Source organism: Odocoileus virginianus, chromosome 3 (genome assembly GCF_023699985.2).
Source record: "Odocoileus virginianus isolate 20LAN1187 ecotype Illinois chromosome 3, Ovbor_1.2, whole genome shotgun sequence".
In the NCBI taxonomy this organism is placed as follows: Eukaryota; Metazoa; Chordata; class Mammalia; order Artiodactyla; family Cervidae; genus Odocoileus; species Odocoileus virginianus.
The window spans coordinates 95,811,516-95,833,998 of NC_069676.1; the positions used below are offsets into that span (position 1 = coordinate 95,811,516).

The following is a 22,483-nucleotide window of genomic DNA, read 5'->3' on the forward strand; positions in this document are numbered from 1 at the left end:
TAATGATCTTCTTCTGAATTTCTCTTCTGATCACATGATTGTTTCATTGAGCTATTTATCTAAAATACGGGATCATACCTGTCAAATAGCCAAATGAGATGTGTCCTTGAAAAGTTCTTGGGAACCAGGGGATGCAGGTTTCACTGTGTAACATTATTGATCCCTGACTGTCTAAAGCAAAACCCAGTTTTGTCTGGAGCACTCTGAAAACACCATTCAGCATTCACTTAGTGCTCCTATGGCAGTGTGGTTTGCCACTGTCAGGCAAACAGTTTTGGGAAGGGTCCCTTGCTTTTTGTTAGAATTTGGAGGGCTACTCACAGGAAGATGATTAGGCTAAAAATCTAGACAGCCAGTTCAATTAAATTCAGTATTTGAGCCTGAAGCGGAAAATTGTGTGGCCATTACTTACACACCGAATTTTGCACTAGTACAGCTTTCTTACATAGAGTTTTTTCTTGTGGGACAAAGGAATATTTACTAATCATTAAAAAAAAAAACTCAAAATCAAAGAATTTCAAAGGAAGCCTACATGTTTTCACTTTTATTCAGAGTGAAGTTGTTTTTAATCCCTGCAACTTTTTTTCTTTTTAATTGTAAGTAAGTCTTTCAAAAATTCAAGTCAGGTTTTTCAGAAACTTTTATGAAGCTCAAGGATTGAACACAAGTTTGTTGTCATTTCCCTCCTTCTGAATCCTTTTAAGAGGACACCTAAGTAACAGTGCACTAATACTTGAAGGTGGAGGGTGAAAATCCAGTTCTCAACAAGTGAAAATTTGGCCTTAAAGCTAAATATTCTTTTCCTCCATTGTCTCTTTATATGCATCTTTTTGAAGAAAAAGACCCTTATTTGATACAGCTACAGTTTCTAAAGAACCAACATGTGTAAGAACTTCTTAGAAGAAAACTGAAGTCACAAGAAAAAACAAAAATCGCAAAATTCTGAAGAAGAGACGTTGAAGGTTTAAGACTGACTGTAGTTTTTGTCAGAGTGCTTATGTGTTATTGTGCCAGTATTGCAAGTTTTGTATAGGAGAAATCTTTGCCTATTGAAGCTTAAAAAAAAAAGCCTTTGTTAAGTTCAACAGAAAATAATTTTATATTCTTTTGATTTAGGCTTTTTTTAAAAAATGTGGATTTTTCCACACATTGTGTGACTTGATGCTTATAAAATGCATCCCTTTCAACTCTAGAAATATTTCTCTTGGGTTTTCAAATTTTCTTTCTTTCTTTTTTTTTTTTTTTTTTTTGCTGTGTTGTCTTACCTGTCCTATGAATTGTCATTTGACTCTCTTTTACTTTTTATTTTCCTTAACTTTCATGTTTTTTCCATCTTAACACATATCATGGACTTAACCCCTCCCCTTCATCTTTAGTTCAAGGAACATGGTGAAACAAGTATCTTCTGACAGTGCTTTACCTTATTTTCTGGGCCTCTGTGCAGAACACCTACACCTCTATAGGTGCTGGTCCGTTTCCTCTGTGGAGTTTCTAGGCTCCAGTGGTATGTTTCTCTAGTTTCTAAACATGACAGCAAGGCGGCTTTTTAAATTGCTGCGCTAACCCTTTCATTGTGCATTAAAGAAAAAGTTCACTATAGACAGATGGAAAAAGATGCAGTCCAAAGGGACTCGATTATATTGTCATTTGCCTGTTAACAAAATTTAACAAGCAAATGCAGAAAAATAGTTTTACAAAAAACTAATAACCATTCTGAAGAAAGGATTTTTTAAAAAAGCCACAGTGTTTAATGCAAGGAAAGGGTTTGCGCTTTTCTGCATGAATCTTGTAATTAAAAAAAAATGTAATACTTGTGCAAGCCTAATTTCTTCAGTGCTTAACGTAGGTGCTTTAGCTGCTATTATGGTATTATAGTTTTGTTTTACGTATATGTAATGTTCCGTCATGCTTTGGTTTGCCCCTGGAAATCAAACATACCAGTTTTACAAATCCTTTGGTTGTTTTCATTGAAAAATTAGATTCTCTTTTAACTAGAGTTTCCCTATTCCAACTAAGAAGTAGACAATTCTTAGGTCAGTATTTTCTCCCAAAATCAAATATAAGTCAGTGTTAAAATGAGCACATGTCTATTGAAGCAGAAAGTTTTCCAATCAACTGAAGTTTAATTAATTTTCATTTTAAGTTAAAAATATCTGACTTTATATAGAAACTAAACATTAAAAGTATTTCTTTTTGGAGGAGAATTAGTTTAAATTCTTGAAAAAATAGATGCATAAAGACTTGGTATTTTAGTTGTATCTAAAAACAATTTTAAAAGCCATTCAGTTGAATAAAATGTAAATAAGCAATATTTATAAAAAAGTAAATAACCTAGGTCCTATTTGTTTAAAGAAGCTGTATATTTAAGTGCTTTCGTTTCATGGATGGTATTAATACATACCTGCATGGTTTGTTTCATGAAATTTTTGTATTTGTGCCATTGTTGAATGCAGAAATATTTGTATTTTGTATGGCTTTTTACTTGGCCTGACTTCACTCAGCTAGCAGTTTCCAACAATAGGATTAATTGTGTTAATTCAGTCAAGGTAGGTGAAATATGTTTTGAAATTTTAATTTCAGCATAAATGAATGGATGTTGCTTTGGGGTCACACTAGAAGTGTTGTTGGCCTTGGTATGACTAGAAAAGTATTTAAAATCACTCTTCATAAGCAATTACTTAATTGTTTTTCAACAAGAAGTTACCTTTAGCATTCCATTATCAGGGACACATGGCATCAGCTTATTCATCTATCAAATAGACCTGCTTTTAAAAAGTAAAAACCGTGAAAACACTGGTTTTTTTTGTTGTTTTTTTATTATTCCCCCGGGTTTTTAAGGTATTACTCTTAGATTTTCCAAATACAGAATGAATCGTGTGCATGCTGTACCTTGTGATTATATTTAAAATGAAGTCTTTGTCACATCTTGTTCCAGCCCCATACTGCATAGCATCTGGTGTCATGACTTCAGAGATCTTGTGTGTTTGCATGTGGTAGATTGAAAAGACCTAAACTGTCCAGTTCTAAGCAATGATCTTTTTTAATTAATGAATTTTAAGATATCCAACTTTTGGTTTTGGTTTTGTTTTTGTTTTTTCCCCTCAGGTTTTGAATTGTATTCGATGGTGCCATCTATTTGTCCTCTAGAAACTCTTCACAATGCCCTGTCCTTAAAGCAGGTGGATGAATTTCTTGCTTCCATTGCTTCTCCATCAAGTGAAGTTCCACGGAAGACCCCTGAAACTTGTAGGAAAATTATTATTATTTGATTTTTAGACAGTAAATTTTATCTGAATATAAAATAGTTATGAAAATATAAATTCAAGTAGTGATAGTAAGTAGAATTTTAGGAGAGAAAGGGGTATACAAGAACATTGTTTGGAATCATTGGTGTAATGTGCAGTGTATCACTTGTCTTGACTCTTCCCCCAAATTTTTTCTCTTACCAAAAGGAGGACAAAATCTAAGACCCAGCAGTAGAAATCAGCAATATATAATACAAAAATCATAGTCTTATTTTCTACTGTTTTTGTATAATTAGCTTTTTTTAAAAGACGTGATATTAGTCTGTATTAATGCCCATGTGTTCATCCACTCAATACTTTTGACTCAGAACTCTTAACTGAAGAGAGCAAATTAGGGCAACAGTTTTTCAAATTGTGTTCTGTAGGAAATATTCTGAAGAGGTTAATTCCTTTGTGTAAAGTAAAGCGGTTTGTGGCTAAGCCAGTTTTGGAAACTTTATTATAAGGAAAACTCCATACCCACATTTTCCAAAACTTATTTGTTGAGAAAACATTTTGGTAACACATTTAAATATTATATAGAATTATTCTGAGGGACTTCAGTTTGGGAAATGTTCAGGACTTCCTTTTTAAGTATAAGAAGTCAGCTGGCTGTTGTCATTTTCATCACTCTAGGATACTTTGCACACTGGAATTCCAGTGTAGGAAGCATGCATTTTGGGAGAGAATGCCCTGCTGAGAGTTAAGAGTCTTGCTAGTCTTAGTCGTATGTTTGAAAAGGCAGGCTACTGTCCATGGGGTCTCAAAGAGTCGGAAACGACGGAGAGACTAAGCAGAACCCAAGTAGTATTTTGTAAGAAGAATACTGTAAATGTGTTTTTCTGAAGAATAAAATTGGAGATCTTGGGATGAAAGCGACTGTCTCGTGTGGCCGTGACTCTCTCCCCTTTCCTGGGCCACCACACTGTGTGATTCTGTAGAGCGTCTGTTCAGCATATTCTGTCCAGATAGTACCCCCTGCATTTTTGCTTTTCTCTTTCACGTCTGGTGGCAGAGATCAGCTTTCAACCTGAGAGGTATCTTGGTGTGAAGGTTTTAAAATATTTCACTTTAGAAGTGTTTTGGAGAAGTAGGTTTCCATTTTAAAATGTGCATATGAATTTGTCTGATGCTGAGAATTGATAATAATCCAAATGAAATAATCTGCAAGCAGTACAGTTGAAGTGAGGAAACTAAAGGACATTTCTCCTTTTCCTTTCTCTGTTAGCTAATAGAAAGGCCAGTGCTGTTCCTCAGAACACAAGAGAGAATCTGAATAAATACTCATTTTTCTCTTCTACCTGGCTTTATACTCTATGCTTCCTTGGGGCAGGGAATTATGATCTTAAATAGAAATTAAAGACTATAGTTAGTAAATAAGAGTTTAAGGTAAGCATTAAAACTGTTTTGAATTGAGAAGATCTTCAATCAGTGACTTAAAGCTAAAGTAGCAGTAATGACACCTGTTTTGGAAAGAGACTTTTGGTGGGATATTTACAAAAAGATAATCTTTGTTTATACTGTGGCATTGCAGTTTTATGATGGCTTCATTTCTGTGGTTAATGAGTTCAGTTCCTCAGAGTGTATTACTGAGATATATTAATGAATTGAAAGATGTTAAATTCCTTTTCCAGTTCTCGTTAACCCTTCTCTATACCACCCTGAACGTGCCCGATCTCGTCTCTATATCATAGATACAAGTTGTACCACAATCCCTCTAGCTCTCTTAAAATTTCATTCCATTACTTACTAAGGGAACTAAATGAGAAAATAAATACAGTTAATGCAGTTCATAAAACTGGATAAAACTTAGATTTTATTTAGTTCATTGGTCTTCAGACTGTATTCCCAAGAGCTTTGGGAAGTTCCATGAGGAAGAAAAAGAATTATTAGGCCATTCTTTGATCGATTTTATATAAGATTTCATTTGAGGGAAGTTTACTGTATTGATGGAAAATTTTAGAGACACCATTGAGGAAATCAACCAGTTAGTGGTCAAGCGAGACTAAAACCCAGGTCTCCTAAAGTGTGTGGCTTTTTTCATTCTCTTTGAATATTAAAGAAAATAGGGTGCCAGTTAGGGCTTTGCAGGTGGTGCAGTGGTAAAGAATCTGCCTGCCAATGCAGGAGATGCAAGAGATGTGGTTTCAATATCTAGGTCAGGAAAATCTCCTGGAGTGGGAAATAGCAACCCACTCCAGTATTCCTCCTGCCTTACAACAAGGCACTGACCCTCAATTTCAGAATACTAATTGGTTAAATTAGAGGTTGGAAGTTATAATAGAAGATGTAAGCAGAAAAAAGCTAAGTAATGATGTACTCTTTTATGAGATGTTTTAAGCACTTTTTTAATCAGTTTGGTTCAGTCACTCAGTCGTATCCGACTCTTTGCGACCCCACAGACTGCAGCACGCCAGGCCTCCCTGTCCATCGCCAACTCCCGGAGTCCACCCAAACTCATGTCCATTGTCACTTGTATATTATTTCATTAGTGACTACTTGGATATTCTGCCAGTGTGAACTTTATATTCATCCCGCGTAGTTATCAACCCCTACAGGCACATTTGCCACAGCTGTTCCACATACTGCTTTTTCAGAGACACACTCTTTACTGCTATCAGGTCCTCTTCCAAGATTGCAAAAATTAACAGATCTGCCTTGTGTTATCTCCGCCATCGTTTGTTTGGAATCCCAAAAGCTCATGCCAGTAGCACTCCCTACTGCAACCTGTCCTCTTCCAGAGGTCTTCATACTTAAGAATTGTTCTTTTCACACTTCTCAATCTCCCCACCTTAATTAGAAAGAAGAAAGAATCTTTAACATTTTCTTGCATGAAAATAAATTTCATCTGGGTACTATATTAATAGGAAGACAGTCTGACTCAATTATTTACAATCTGATTAGTTTAAATTTGATAGACTTGCCTCAGAAAATTACTGAATTACTTTGTTTGATTTTTCTTTTTCAGCCTGTTTAACTTCACGTTCCAGTCCAATAATGAGAAGAAAAATATCTTTAAATACATATACACCTGCAAAGATCCTCCCAACACCAACAGCTAGCATCAAGAGTACTAAAGCAAGCAGCAAACCAGGTTAGGCGTGTGTGGGAATTTGTGGATTCCATATAGCAGTTTAGAGGAGTAGTAATAGCTTGCTTTGTAGGTGTAAAAATCTGTTTTTCAGTAGGGTGATTACAGTCTAGGAACTCTGTTACTGTAGTGTATTGATATGTTTGAGGTGTTTTTTCTTTTGTTAATTATCCCCCTTCCCCTCACGTATGTAAAAATATATTTGATACTCACAGTTTTCTGAACTGATTTATGGACTGTCTTCTCTTGCTTTTCTGTTCAGCCCGGATTCTACCTGAATCTTTTTACTATTTCTTATACTTCATGTTTGTTACTCTATCTGAAAATAATCTTTATTTTACCTTCATTCTTGAAAGGTAGTTTTGCTCGACAGAGAACCTCTAAAGTTTTTTCTTTCAGCATTTTAAGGATGTTGTTCCACTTTCTTCTCATTCCCCTTGTTGCTGATGAGAAGTCCTTGTTAATTTGAAGACTTGTTCTTATGTATGCAGTGGGTTGATGAATTTCTTTTCTCTGCCAACTTTCAGTGTTTTTGCTCTATCTTTGGTTCTCAGAAGTTTGACTGTGGCATGCCTTGGACTTTTTTTTTTTTTTTGGTAATAAAATCCTGGTTGATAGTCACTTTTACTTGTCATCTGCATTCTGCTGTTAAACCATCCAGTGAATTTTTATTTCAGGTATTTATTCTTTAGTTTTAGGCATTTGTTTTGATTCTTTATAGTTTTTTTCATTCAGAGATTTCCTATATTTTTATTCATTATATGAATATTTTCCTTTGTTCTTGAGCGTAGTTAAAATAGTTGCTTTAAAATTCCTGTCTGTTAGGCTGTTCTCAGGATTGATCTCTTATGAACATACCCATTCCCAAGAAGGAAGTTTTTTTCCGTGTTTTTCATATATTCAGTAATTTTGGATTGTATTCTAGATCAACTCTTGACTCTGTTTTTCTCTTAATGTTCCTACAAAGAGTATTGGGTTGTTTGGGTTTTTTTTTTTTAAAGCAAAGCAGTGACCTTGGCGGAACTTAGATTGCGATACTATGTCCCCTGACGTAATTGACAGCTCACATTTCACTTCACTGGCTTTAGTCTGAACTGGACTTCTTTGGAGCTTATTCTGCTGAACTCATACATTGGATCAGTGTTTACACAAAGAATTGGAATTTCCCACCTGGCTTTCCAGCCACTGTTGCGTCAGTACTTTTCTGGTGCTTCGTACTGGAAAGACTGAGTTTTACATTGTAGTTTTAGGCATTGCACATGGTGCACACTGGACCCTATCCTTAAGCCAAAGCTTTATTTTTTTTTTTTTCTTTCAAAGGACAGGGAAACTAATTCCATGCTGTTCCCTTCTTTCAAGTATTGATTCTTTTCTAGTATATCGCTGCTTTTGTTCCCTCTTCAGTATTTCAGATAATTGTTCTTTTCTTATTTTATTCGGAGCTTATACTTGTTATCTGCAGGAAGATCCATCTGCAGGACCTTACCCATCCATACAGAAGTGTAACTTAGAATAATTTTTTGATAACTAACTGGGGCTTGAGGTTAGTTTGGATATAAAAGGATGATTCCTGAGTCAAGAATGTTTCTAGTTTTCTAATCTTTCAGCTTTTTAGACAGTGGTAAGATAGGTAATACCAAAGAAAATAGATGTTGGTAGGGAAATTGATGAGTTCAATTTTAAACATGTTAAGTTTATATTTCCCATCCAGTATTTATATAGGGGTTTCTAGTAGGATATACAGATCTTGAGGTAAGGGAGAAAGCCTGGGCCAGAAGTATAAATTTGAAGGCTGTTAGCATAGTCATTATGGCTTCCTAGGTGGCGCTGGTGGTAAAGAACCCGCCTGCCAATGCGGGAGACCTCAGAGATGCGAGTTCAGTCCCCGGGTCGGGAAGATCCCCTGGAGGAGGGCGTGGCAACCCACTCCAGTATTCTTGGCTGGAGAACCCCACTGACAGAGGAGCCTGGTGGGCTGCAGTCCATGGGGTCACAAAGAGTCAGACCCGACTGAAGTAACTTAGCACAGTGCAGCACAGTAGTGATAGTTAAAAATGATGGAATAAATTAGTTTCCCAGGAAGAATGTAGGGAAAAAGAGAAGTTTTGTGTTATTTGATCTTTTGTTGATTGTTTTGTATTATTTGAACTTGGATTGCTCATGAAAATCTAAGCCGTAATTTTTCTTTTTTTTTTTTTTTTTGTATAGCTCCCAGCGGACCTTCTACTACAGCTGCTCCTAATACCTCATCGCGAAAAAAGGGCGTGACTAGCAAAACAGAAATGCATGAACACAAAAAAAATACTTTGAAAAAAAAATGAACTCTTCTAAGCAGAAGCTGGAACTCCTTATAAAAATCACATGTTCAGTAGGGAAAAAAAGGCGTGTAGTAAACCTTGACTGAAAAATATCAAAGCAAGTAATTTGTGTCTCCTTGTACATCTCTGTATTCATTTAAAGATAGATTAAATCTAAAGAATTCTTTGTATATATTCAGGTAAGGAATTTTTGTCATGATCTGGAAGTGTTTGAGAACAATGTTTATTAGCATTTTATGAGCAGCAGAACTTAGGGTGATAAAGGTCCATTGTTAATGTGATATGTGCCATGTGCCCATGGTAAAGAAAAGGACCGTGACAGCCTGCCCCTGTCACATAGTGGCGACGGTTACTGAAGAGTCTGTGAGGCGGTCTCTGTACATGTTCATTTTCATGGGGTTGCATCTTGGCTATAAAATCCTGTAGCTTGAAATCTGATGGCTGTACTGGAGACTTCTTAAAAAGCATATTTCCAAAGAGATTTCGTTGACCACAGTTTAGAATAGAAACTTTCTTCCCCCAGTTGTTATAATTACATATATGCTGCAATATTTAATAACTGGAATATTGGCATATGGGTTATTTTTTCAATCTGTGCTTTGAATTTTTTTATTGTGTTTAATTTAAAATATGTGCAGCTGGGATAACTATACCTTTATGCACATAAATTTGTACATTAATTTGTAGAAAATATTTTCTTTATATATTTCCTTACCATAAGGTGCTTTTGTTCATCAGGAAGTTTTTTGCTTCATATATTGGCAAGAAAGACATCTTTAGAGTTTCTTTTTAAGAGATATAGTTGACAAGTTTATAAGTGTTAGTTATTTTCAGAATTCTTTTTAGATCTGAAAAACTGAATTCCAAAAATGAACCTCATCAGTGTAAGGGGAATATCTGAATTCCACTGTCAGTAGATATGATTTGAAGCACCTGTTTTTACCATTTCCATTCTTATCTTTAGAATGTCAGTTGATCTCACTAAGAAAACTTAAAGATTGAGCATTTGAAATAAATGCTTACTTCAAATTATTAGATTTTGGAGGAACATTGAGATTATTGTATTGTGATTTCGTCTATGATGTGAAAAATATTTATTATCCTTGGTGCTTATTTTCCCCTGATGCACAAATAATTATAAACCAATAGAAATGACTTAAACTATAAATCAAACAGTACATCTTGATAAGAATTCTTCCATTTCTAGTCAGGTAACTTAAGTTGCTAAAGCTTTAGTTTGAGACTGAGGTTTAGAAAAATTACTGAATTCTTGTATGAATGCATCTATTAAAATTCTTCAGTAGAGACTCTCCTAACCTTAAATCATCATATATGAACTGACTTTGAGAAATTAAGCATATTACAGGTTCGTTTTAAAAGGTACCAGATGCAAAAGTCACAAATATGTACAATTATATGTTAGTATGTCAGTACTTCACATGAATGTAAATGTATTATGGAGACATGTTTTGTAAACAGTTGAATGTACCTAAGCTTTCTGTATGTGAAAATGTGGTTAATGTGCTCATTGTCGGAGTAAAGAAACTGCTTTTATTTTTTCAGTGGAATTGAATTAAAATATTTTATTTCTGGAATCAGAGGATGACTTAAATGGCAAGTTATTTTTTTATTCTTTTCTCTGTCCCTTTACTTTAAGCTTTCAGAGTAGAAAGAAGGAAACTATTTTAATATTCAACAGTGCTCATCTTAGATATTAGATAGAATTTTGTAGTCTTAGCCATAGCTGTTGCAATATCTTCCCTAGAAATTAACTAGGAAGTTCAGTACAAGTCATGTTTCCCCGTGGTTACACGAGAACTAGAATTTCACTGAAGTCACCGAACTTGGTAACACTGCTGTGTAAGCAGGACAGTTTTATTTACAAGGATCTTAGATTCATTTTCCAAAACAAAAAGTCTTCTATATAAGAGCGAGAAATTTAGTTACTCACCATTCAGCGAAGTTTGACTGAAGCATCTGTTTCTCACTTGATTCTGTCCCCATAAAGTGTGCTTTTTGTTTGTTTTAAATACTAGAAGATATTTCTTCTCACAGCCTAATCCTCCAACCAGCAAAGAGATGGGAAGGTGCAGCCTGAGGTGTTCTCTTTATCCTGGCCTGTTAGTCTTCATAGTGCGTTATTCAGTCTTTTCACCCTTAAAAACCCTGTGTGTGAACTCAGACCCAATTTTTGCCCTTGAAGTCCAGAGCCAGCAAGTTCTGCTGCTGTGGTTCTAATGAGGTCTTGCAGTCCACTCTTAACAACCAGCAAACGTTCTGGGAGTGTTCTCGAAGTCCATTCTTAACCACCAGCAAATGTTCTAGGCATATTGTATAGTCTCGGGTTATGGGGAAGAAGTGTGCAAAACACTTTATATCATGTTTCCTTTGAGCAGGAAATGGAGGCAGCAGGAGACCAGTATACATGTGACAGTATACTTTTTATACATATACCTAGAGTATGAGGTTAGTAGATGGCATTATGAGAGAAAAGTTAAGTGATAGTTTTCAAGAACTGTCTTGTTAAAACTAGACAAAGGAAGTCTTTTTTTTTTTTTTTTTAAATCAGGTCACCCACATTTTTCTCAGGTTCTGCTGACTGATCTACCTTACAGTTCCACTATTTAGTTCCACGCCAGTTTGAACAAAGAATTTGCTTTTTTGTCTTGTGTAATGCACTTTCGTACAAAGTTCTCAGTCTTTCCTTGTGTGCTTATCACAGTTTGCCTTGCATAGAGCATTCACTAGTTTTTTGTCAGTTTACCCTTGCCTTATTATCTGGACAGTGAAGGCCGCTGTGTTATCCTTGGTCAGTTTGGGGTGACTTCTGTGAGGGCCCAGAATGCCCTCTCTGGCCCCTCTCTAATTCTCTTTCTTTTTACCCGATCTTACCACACACAGCAGCATTCTTACCCGTGGCAACAGTTTTCACGCTTCAGGAGTCCTTTGTGATCAGGAGTCTAAGAAGAAACAGCTATCCCTGTGTGTGGAATCCTGGGTATCAAAACTATTGCCATGTCAAGTTTTCTTTATATGGGTCAATTTTTGTGGAAGGTCTAGTCACTTCAGAGAATGGAGGCTATATAAAATGTATGTATTGTTTTATACTATATGAATGATATTGGGATTAAAGATACTTAAATTTTCTATAGCCTTTTTGGTCTGTGTGCTTAGTCATGATTTGAGAGAGAGGTAAGTTAAACATTCCATTTATACATTATTGTCAAGTTCTCCTTTTATTTTATTTGGTTTTTTACTTTTTTTCTCTACCATATATGGCTATGTTTTCTGTACAATATGTTGCTTATGAACTCACAATTGTCAGATTTCCACTGTTGAGTTTTATGTTTACCTTTATATTTTTATAATATTATTTTTTTCCTCATTGGATGCTTTTGAAATTCCAGATACTATGATTATGACCTATTTTAGTTTGGCTTGCATTTGCGTGATACATCTTTATTTGTCATTTTATTTTTTATATTGGGTCGATTGACTTAGGGATTTTATTTTAATATACAATACTATGTGGTAGATTTTGCTTTGTGATTCTATTTTAGTATCTTATTTCATATATTAGTATAGTGTAATTGTATTCATTTATATGTAATATATCTGCTCTTAAGTTATGCTTTCTGGTATTATTGTTTAGTTTATCTTTTTGTAGAGGGATACTTTTCATTGCGAGTAAGAAAAACTTCAACTGAAATTGACTTCAAGTCCTAAGGAAATGTGATGTACACATTCCTCAAGGTATAGAGTCGGTGAGCCCAGCCGCAGTCCTGTCAGGCGTGTCACCAGGGCCCAGCTCCCTCCTGGTCTCCTCCAGGAGCACCTGACCCCAGAGTTGTTTCGCCCCGTGTTCACAGGATGACTGCATGTTGCTGTGTTCGTGTCCAGCACCATAGAGACGGAGGAAAACTCCTTCAGCCATGGGATTGTAAGCCTTCTACTTCAGTGTGACTGAGCTGACTTCTTTGGTCATCTGTCCACTCTGGATGAAAAACATTCACCAGGAGAATTCTCTGACCCTAGAGTTGGCGATGGGGTCACGTTCCCTGCAAAGCCTCAGCACCGCTGATACTCTGGAGAGGGTGATTCACTTGTGGAGGCGGTTAGGTACATTGTAGAATGTTTTGCAGTATCCCTGTGCCAAGCTACAAAAGTGACACAGTGAGCAAAAATGAAAGTAACTAGTCTATTTGTTTAGTGTGGTAAGTGAGAGGCCGAAAAGGAAAGCAGGGCAGGAGAGCTTGCGCCTCACTGTCCAGCCTCCCACTCGCTGTGGGGTGGCCCTGGGAAAGGGCCTGTCAAATGACGGATACACAGGTGGAGGAGACTGCTGAGAGCCTGGAGCAACGGTTCCTGCTGCTTTATAAACCAAGGGGAAAGGCCAGGAGTGAGAAAACCGCATCATAGTGGAGAACAGGGTCTTGGTCAAGGCCGCCCCATGAGGGGGTCTCAGTGGAGGGACCTAAAATGTGCCTCAGCCAAGGTCTCCTCAGGCGGCCTGTGAATGAAGGTGTCTGCTAGGAATACAGATAACGCCTCTGACCACGCAGGCCCAGGGGGAATGACTGTAATTCCTTTGGGGAGCTACGTGGGAAGGGCAGCCTTTCCCCATGAATCCTGCCCGGCAAAGCCTTTGTAGTGGCCTATGATAAGATCTGAAAGATCACACATAGGATTTGTCCTAGAGCCAGCCACCTCATCCTGGCCTCTACCCTAATGCCAGGAGTACTGTACTTCTTTGTGAGAATCAAAAGCCTCTCCAGACAATATCAGATGTCCCCCGCAGGGCCGAAGCATCTTCAGTCAAGAAAGAATGCCCCAGGGCCCGTGACAGTGAGAAGGAGGGGTGGATATGTGAACACAGGGCTCTGATAGGAAGGAGAGGTGAGGGGATGCGTAATGAATAAGTAATCGATACTGAACACTATCAATTACATTATCTACGTTTGCTGTCGTTCCTTTGGTTCCACTAGTGGCTTTCTTTTTAGCTATAACTTTGATTATCCATTGTCTAGGCGCTATTGATCCCCTGCTATGAGCAATGTCCTGTTAGCATACTTCCTTCTGCCTTTCTCTACTGCAGTGTCGGCTGATTTACTGGGTTCTCCTGTGTTTAACTTGATGAGAAGTGCCTTATTACATGCTTATCAACTTACGTGTTGTATTTTGAGCCCCTGGGTGATGACGATAAAGAGAATATTTCACCTTACGTTCTCTCTGCCTTGTCTTAGTTTAGCTCGGTCTGTATGCCTTCAGGTGGGACCTTATTTCTGGAATGTCTTTGTTTCTCTTTCTTTTCTGAACTCTGTCACTCATATTGCATCTCCTCTGGTGGTTTTGCCGGCTAGCTTCTGATCACCTGTATATCTGGATGGACTTTCCCCTAAATGTTTCGATGTTTGATGGTATGTTTGGTCCCATATTTTGTATGCACAGTGAATTCGTTTTCTCTGTGGAATGATTTTATCTGCTTTTATGTCCTGTTCCTTTTCTTGGAGTGTTTACATGAGCACCGTGCAAGGTCATTCTCATCGATTACTCTTTAAATGAGGTCAGTTTCTTTCCAACTGCCCTACTCGGTATCAAGTCACACGGTGGATGGGGCACCATTTGGGATTAATAGCTCTACCAGGCTTACAGTGAAGCTCCTCAGAACAGGACTGTGGGGCTGAGGAGCCATTGGAGCCTCTTCTCCTCTCCAGCCAACAGGGATTGGCCACTGAGAGCTCCTCACCTCAGAATCTCCTCCCTCTGACTCATCTGCTCACTGCTGATGGTACGTACGTGGCGTGTCTGCACTTCCTCCTTTGGCTTTGCTATTCCTGTTCCTCTGTGGTACCAGGCAGTATTCAGAAAATCCCCTCCTGCTGGCACTCAGCCCATTTCCATCTTTTCAGACAAGGAACTGGCTTTTTACCTCTCCAGTTATGCCACCTATCTTGGAGTCTTTTGGTCTAGTGATCTTGAGACCTGGAGCGGTAAGCCTCCTCTCCACGCGTCATCCTGTTTGCCCTTGACTGCGCACGTCATCCATTTCTCATATATTGTGGTTGAGGTTATACGTGACTTCTAGTTGTGTTGAAGACAGTTTATATTTCTGTTTTATGTTTGGGGATAAATTTTTAGTTGAGAAATGATTCCTTCTTGATTTTCAAACGGGGAATCGTTTTTTCTTGCTACTGTCCTATAATAAGAAGGAAGAGGAGGAGGGAGAGGAGGAGAAGCCCTTGTCTTCTCATCACAGTTGTATTTTATCCATGAAGCTGGTAATGCCAGTCCTGCCTTCAGCACAGTGTCGGCAGGGTCAGATGAAATGCTAATTTCATAAATCATCAAGGGAAGAACAAAACTGAATTCTTGTTGCATTCTTTTGTGGTAAGAGAGTTGTATGTAGTCCAAATGTTGACCAGGCCCGTTTTCAGGGTATTTCACCATTTCTTAGTCAAGGATATTCTGGACAGCCCCTCGTACACTTTTATCGTTACTCTCTTGTTGCTATGGGAGCGGCCTGCCTAGTAACAATCAGATAAACACCCCCCTTCCCCACACCGCCACTCCCAGTCAAGGTTGTTCTGGCATCTTTCCCTTTTTAAGAATAAAATATTTAAAGTAAGGCCATACAATCCTTCTTAAAAGCAGGTTTAAACACACACACACACACACAAAGTAATTAATCAGGCCTGCCCTCCCACCCATCCATCTCATCTTGTGTGTGGTATGCAGGACACAGTTGTGTGACCCTGGTGAGATAATGGTTGTACAGTTTAGATACCTGTTTTCAAGCACTTACAAGCATGTATCTTGAGGAAAGGGAACTACTTATTTATCATTCTATGTAAGGTGCTTCAGGAGTGCTTGACACACAGAAAGATGATTTTAAAAGGAAAACAAAAAACAAAAACGGTGCCTTCTGAGTGTTTTGCTGCTTTAACCCATAGGCTTGTCAATGCTGAATAGAAAGCTCAGTGATTTTATAAAGGTAGATGGATGGACGAACAAATGAGAGAAAGTGAGAGAGAGGTGAGGCAGAAAATAAAAGAACACAGGTCCTACTTTGATTAAAAAGCATTATTGCTGATGTGAACTGGAAACCAAATAATTAAAACCTCTGTTTCAATTAAAACACAGAAATGCTAATTTGTCTTGTAATGTCTAGCACAAGACTCATGACAATAATATGAGACCCAAGAGTCTCAAATGTTATAACACCGCAACTTTCTATTACCGGTTCTTCATTGGTCAAGAAATCATTTTGAAAGTCCCTTATGCCATACCCATATCCCAGTGGAATAGATGGAAAAGCCACAAAGAGAATAAGCCACACAGTAGTACCCATGTTGGAAGAAAACAGTGTCTGCTCCACCCATGGGAAATGCAGTCACTGCAAAAATGTGAAGATTGAAAGAATCACAGCTCAAGGAAATCACGGAGTCCATTCAGAAATCCTGTATGAAATGTTCAATGTCCAGATGGGATTCCAGTGACTGAAATCCCCTCATGTGGTCTTTCCACAGGCTGGGCAAGAGGACAGAGTACAGAATAGCTCAATGCTTTAATTCCATTTTTAGCAATGAAATTTGTGCATGTAAAACGTGCATGTGGAACCACCTAGTTACAAGGTTTTTTCCAGCACTGTGAAAGCCTCTTCAGGAACACAGCAAAGTCACTGCTCTGAAAGGTAAATAAGAGACTGGGAGAAAGGAGACCAGGTTTGGCCTCCCACGTCTGCTACTGACTGGGAGACTGTGATGCACCAGACTTTGCTGAACCTCAGATTCCTCATCACTGCATCCAGAGGGTTTGCCTGAGGCCCTTTCTTCTAAAACTTTGCATGAACTTGCTTTATCTTCTCTTCAACTTTAGTACCTTAACTATTCCCTCTAATATCACTGGCTCCCTCTTCTTATATCATGGTCAACAAGTGTTTTTGTGAACCCTTATTTAGTTAGATAGCATAACTCAAAAAACAGTTAGTGGTACTAATTCCCATTACTACTCAGTCTTGTTCCCCAGATGCTCTTTTGAGGAATTTACTGTTAATACAGTTAATGCTACCATATTTATAATAATAACTTTGAGAATTATTAACTACTGGTTCTTTAAACCAATATCCATAAGATTAATCTGTAAAATAATCATGTAGATCCTGACCTCTCACAGTTTATGATGCCATGATTGTAATAGGGAAGTTCTTTCCTTATTATCTTCTGTCTTCTATATTCTGACCAATGTGGCAATCACATATAAGTACCTGGTATCCTTTCATCATAACACTTGTTTATAAATAGCTATAATTCATTTTGACACACCAAATTATCCCAAAAACTTGTTTATAAACAAGTTTTTATAACACTTGTTTATAAATATCTATAATTCATTTTGACACACAAAATTATCCCAAAAAAACTAGAGTGACTCCTTAGGAATTGGGTGAACTCATCTTACTAGGTTGGGCCAAGAGGCTACTACATAAGCGAAGAGTAAGGTGTGGGAATTTGGAAGGAATTTATCTGTTCAAAATATCACCTACTTGCTAGATTTAGTGTCTGAAATGTCGATATTGGAGATCCTTTGAGGGGGGGAAAAAACATTAAGAAAGCTCAATGAACTCCCCTGTGAACACATAGATAGCCCCTTTTAAAATGCAAATATCCTTGGAAGGTTAACCCCATTAATATGGCCATTAACCTCATAATTAATCAAATACTTTTCTCAGTCATCTGAGAATAGTCATTTCTTCACCAAATGTTTGATGATTATAAACCAGTTACTGTGCTGAGCCCAGATAATAACAAAGGTGACAAGTTCTGTTTTCTTTCTTCAAGGAATTTACTGAGGACCAAATTCTCTAAAGTAATCAGAATTCATTCTAAGCACTTAAAAATTCTGGACAAATTATTTATTTCGAAAATACATATAACAGTTCAAAAAGAAATTAAAGCCAGAAGCTGTCCGAAATATAAAAACAGTAGATAAACTTGAAGGCTTTTTATACAAGGGATTTAAAGGGTACCTAGATCTCTGATTTTTCAGGGCTAATTTATTCAGTCAATATGAGCTATAGCTAAAGGTACACTTGAGAAGATATAATAGGGGTTGTGGTTGCAAACCATATGCATGGCAAGTTACTGGAACTGGGCTCCATTCATAAAGGAGAAAGCAGGAAACACTCTTCACTGTCGATCATCACTGTTAGAAACTCACTTATTATCTTGATTAAGTCCTACTGGACCATAAAGAGAAGCAAATGCCAAAACATACCATGAGGACACTTTGACAATCCAGAGCACACACAGGGCACTAACAATAGAAAATCAAACCCCAGGGAATCTCACAGTTAAAAAACAACTTGAAAATCCCATGAGAAAACCACAAGAGACAGTTGGCATCCTTGGAGAAGAGACTTCTCATATGAGGAACTACTTGGTGGTGTGATTGTGGCATAAGGCATAGAATAAAGCTGGAGCAGGAAGAGGCATTCAGAGGGGAAGCTTGGAAAGGTGAACGACAACTTCATAGACATGCCTGGGCTGGTCTTGAGTGGGAGGCTTCAGTTTAGGAGGCTTCAAGAATTCCAGAATGCTGGAGTATAAACTACTGGAGGCAGGGCTGGTTTTCGTCCTAATAGAATCCCAAATAAAAAGTATACTCTAAATGTTATTCTGCAAGCTTTTCAAAATAAAATGATATCAAGCTAATAAAACATGAAGTTAAGAATATCTGAAGTCATTTATTATCCCATTTCCCTAAGAAAGCTTTTCATTTTTCCATCATCTCTTCCAGTTTTTGCATTTTATGTAGTTTTAATCACTATGCCATAAACATACAATTTTGTTTTCCCTAGGTTCTTTATTTCATATTAGATGACATTTTCCCACATTCATATTACAGTACTCACCCCCCCAACCTTATCCAAGAGGGATACATTCTAAGACCTCCAGTGGATGCCCGAAACCACGATACTGTTAAAATCCGTGCATGTTATTTTTTTCCAACATCACTACTGTTGTACTTTGCGACCATTATTAAGTAGAATAAAGGTCACTTGAACTCAAACAGTGCAATACCATGACAGTTGATCTGATAACCAAGACACCTGCTAACTGACTCATAGGTTTGAGGGGTGGTACATACAGGGAGGATATGCTGGACAAAGGGATGAGTCACATCCTGAGCAGGATGGAGTGGGACACCGAGACATTTCATCACGCCGCTCGGCGTGGCTTGCGGTTTAAAATTTATGAATTGTTTCTGGAATTTTCCATCTAATATTTTCAGACCTTGGTTGACTGCAGATAACTGAAACCACAGAAAGTGAAACTGCAGATGATGGGGATGACTGTATTTTTAATATTAATTATCATTTTAAAATTTTGGCATTTTACTTAAAATTTTAAAAAGTAATTATTAAAAGATACATTAAGTCATTTAAAATGTAGCAAAAGACTTGAATTCCCTGCCTCTTCTTCTCCTTGACCTTTAGCCATCCCTACCCCTACTCTCATTTTCTTAAGCTTTATTTTCTCCTGCCAAATTTTCTAGCTTTTTCTCATATATTTGCTTCCATATTTCTATGTAATAATCTTATACATCAGTGCTTTGATTTACCAGTTTTAGATACTGTGTTGACTTCTTGGACTTCCTATGTGGCTCAGTGGTAAAGAATCTGCCAGCCATGTAGGAGACGTGGGTTTGATCCCTGGTAGGGAAGATACCCTGGAAAAGGAAAGGGCAACCCAATCCAGTATTCTTAACTGGAAAATTCCATGGAAAGAGGAGTCTGGCGGGCTACAGTTCATGGGGTCACAAAAGAGTTGGACATGACTTAGCAATTAAACAGCAACAAGAACAACAATTGACTTCTTGTTATGGCAAGAATTAACTTTCTAAACTCTATTTTTCCTTCCTACCCTCTAAAATTATAATATTTTAAAATCATTAGTCAGTATTTACAGTATTCATGGCTATGTAAACATTGCTTATTGCTGAGCCAAGTAGTGTATTATAATTGTTTCCTTTCTTGTACAATTTTGGCTTCTTCTTAGAATTAATTGTTTCATTGGTTTTCATTCAGTTCATATATTGCATGTTCTTCAGTTTCTCCAGTGGATATATAAAGCACATTTCAGTATTATTTTTAGTATACTAGATAACAAATTAGTTCCATTTTCCTCCCCTGAATATATCCTTCCTGTATCTTGTCAGTAGAATAACTTTAGAAGTTGGGCCCACAAAGCTAGTAAAAAGCAATGGCAGATATGCAGAAATCAATCCAATGTTATCATACTATTCCTAAGAATAGTGTGGTCCCACCAGTCAGGAAAAACTTGAAATGAATGAATGAATGATTTATAAAGTTTAGGTTTTAAAGTTAGGCAGGAAGATATTTATATTTTAAGAAGAGCCAGAGAAAGACAAAATCCAGTCAAGTCATATGGTCAATTAGATGGAGGAGGCAGACTTTGTCTATGAGTAGACAGAAAAATTAGGTATGTACATTTCCAGTCTAACAGATGGCAGACTACTTAAAAACCTACTTCTTTAGGCATCAAGTGCTTAATGCAGCAACTATAAAACAATGCTCAGTAAATCCCATCAGTGTCAAAGGCAAGAATCCAGTCCTTGCCCAGGCCAAAGTCTTCTCTGAACATGAAGACACTTTAGGATTGTTTTGTTTTACATAAAGAAACTTTGAGTAAGCTGAAAGGGTGGTTACAAAAATGACATGAAATGGTAACTTCAATATTCTGGTGGTGGGTAACAATTTTTTTCTAAATGGCAAAGAATCATCTTTTACCTTTGGGAAGATTTAGAAATAAGTAGAGGAATATTTAGGAGAACAAACCAGTCAATCTTAAGGGAAATCAACCCTGAATACTAGGAAGGACTGATGCTGAAGCTGAAGCTCCAGTATTTTGGTCGTCTGATGTGAACGGTTGACTCATTGGAGAAGTCCCTGATGCTGGGAGAGATTGAGGGCAGAAGGAGAAGAAGGCATCAGAGAATGATATGGTTGGATGGTATCACTGATGCAATGGACATGAACTTGGGCAAACTTCGGGAGCTGGTGAGGGACAGGGACACCTGGTGTGCTGCTGTCCATGGGGTTTGCAAAGAGTTAGACACAACTGAGCAACTGAACAATGGAGGAATATTTAAGAGACTCAAAGTAACAATATTTTGTTATATATTTCCAAATCAGGAAAGGAGTACGTCAAGGCCGTATATTGTCACCCTGCTTATTTAACTTACATGCAGAGCACATCATGCGAAATGCTGGACTGGATGAAGCACAAGCTGGAATCAAGATTGCCGGGAGAAATATCAGTAACCTCAGATATGCAGATGACACCACACTTATGGCAGAAAGTGAAGAGAGACTAAAAAGCCTCTTGATGAAAGTGAAAGAGGAGAGTGAAAAAGTTGGCTTAAAGCTCAACATTCAGAAAACCAAGATCATGGCATCCAGTCCCATCACTTCATGGCAAATGAAAGAAAGAAAGTGAAGTCGCTCAGTCGTGTCCAACTCTTTGCAACCCCATGGGCTGTAGCCTACCGGACTTCTCCGTCCATGGGATTTTCCAGGCAAGAATACTGGAGTGGGTTGCCATTTCCTTCTCCAGGGGATCTTCCCAACCCAGGGATCGAACCCAGGTCTCCCACATTGCAGTCAGACACTTTACCCTCTGAGCCACCAGGGAAGCCCTCATGGCAAATAAATGGGGAAGTAATGGAAATAATGAGAGACTTTATTTCCTTGGGCTCCAAAATCACTGCAGATGGTGATTGCAGCCATGAAATTAAACGACGCTTACTCCTTGGAAGAAAAGCTGTGACCAACCTAGACAGCACATTAAAAAGCAGAGACATTACTTTTCCAACATAGGTTCATCTAGTCAAGGCTATGGTTTTTCCAGTGGTCATGTATGGATGTGAGAGTTGGAACTGTAAAGAAAACTGAGCACTGAAGAATGGATGCTTTTGAACTGTGGTGTTGGAGACGACTCTTGAGAGTCCCTTGGACTGCAAGGAGATCCAACCAGTCCATCCTAAAGGAGATCAGTCCTGCATGTTCATTGGAAGGACTGATGCTGAAGCTGAAACTCCAATACTTAGCCTCCTGACGCAAAGAACTGACTCATTGGAAAAGACTCTGATGCTGGGAAAGATTGAGAGCAGGAGGAGAAGGGGACGACAGAGGATGAGATAGTTGGTTGGCATCACCACCTCAATGGACATGAGTTTGAGTAAGCTCCAGTTGGTGATGAACAGGGAAGCCTGGCATGCTGCAGTCCATGGGGTCACAAAGTGTCAGACACGACTGAGTGACTGAACTAAACTGATTTTGTTAGAAAATCTCTGAATTAAATATTTAAGAAAACTTGGTCAATTGAGTCAGCTTGTGATTCCACTTGTAAGATGTGTAATTGATTTAATTTTATTTTAAACTGAAATCAGACTTAATTTTTAGATGTATAAGAATTATATGAGCACCTTGGATTATTTGTTAGACCTTTAAATATTTAAAATACTTTAAAAAATGCTTAAACAAGTGTCATAGACCAAGCTAGTTAATAAGACGGAGTATTAATAAAAAGATCCTTTAAAAATTGATTAAAATTTGCTAGAGTTACAAATAAAATAATGTCTTAAAGTTAACTTAAGTGCTTAGGAATTTTGAATTTCTAACTTTACTAAGTGGAACATTTTAACAACCAGAGTGTTCTCTGGGTGATCTCTCTCGTATCCCAGGCTGCCCTTGGAGGTATTCTAGAACT

The 22,483-nt window shown here is 37.7% G+C and overlaps 1 protein-coding gene across 1 annotated transcript in view; it reads left to right on the forward strand.

The window, feature by feature from the left end:
- PPIP5K2 (diphosphoinositol pentakisphosphate kinase 2) overlaps nt 1-10,291 on the forward strand; it is a 77,562-nt gene extending 67,271 nt beyond the window's left edge. The window contains exons 29-32 of the mRNA XM_020890593.2: nt 1,445-1,504; nt 3,106-3,246; nt 6,253-6,378; nt 8,584-10,291. Of these exons, the coding sequence (XP_020746252.1) occupies nt 1,445-1,504; nt 3,106-3,246; nt 6,253-6,378; nt 8,584-8,696 (440 nt within the window). The 3' untranslated portion in view covers nt 8,697-10,291. The remainder of the gene's footprint in view (nt 1-1,444; nt 1,505-3,105; nt 3,247-6,252; nt 6,379-8,583) is intronic.
- The last annotated feature ends 12,192 nt before the right edge of the window (nt 10,292-22,483 follow it).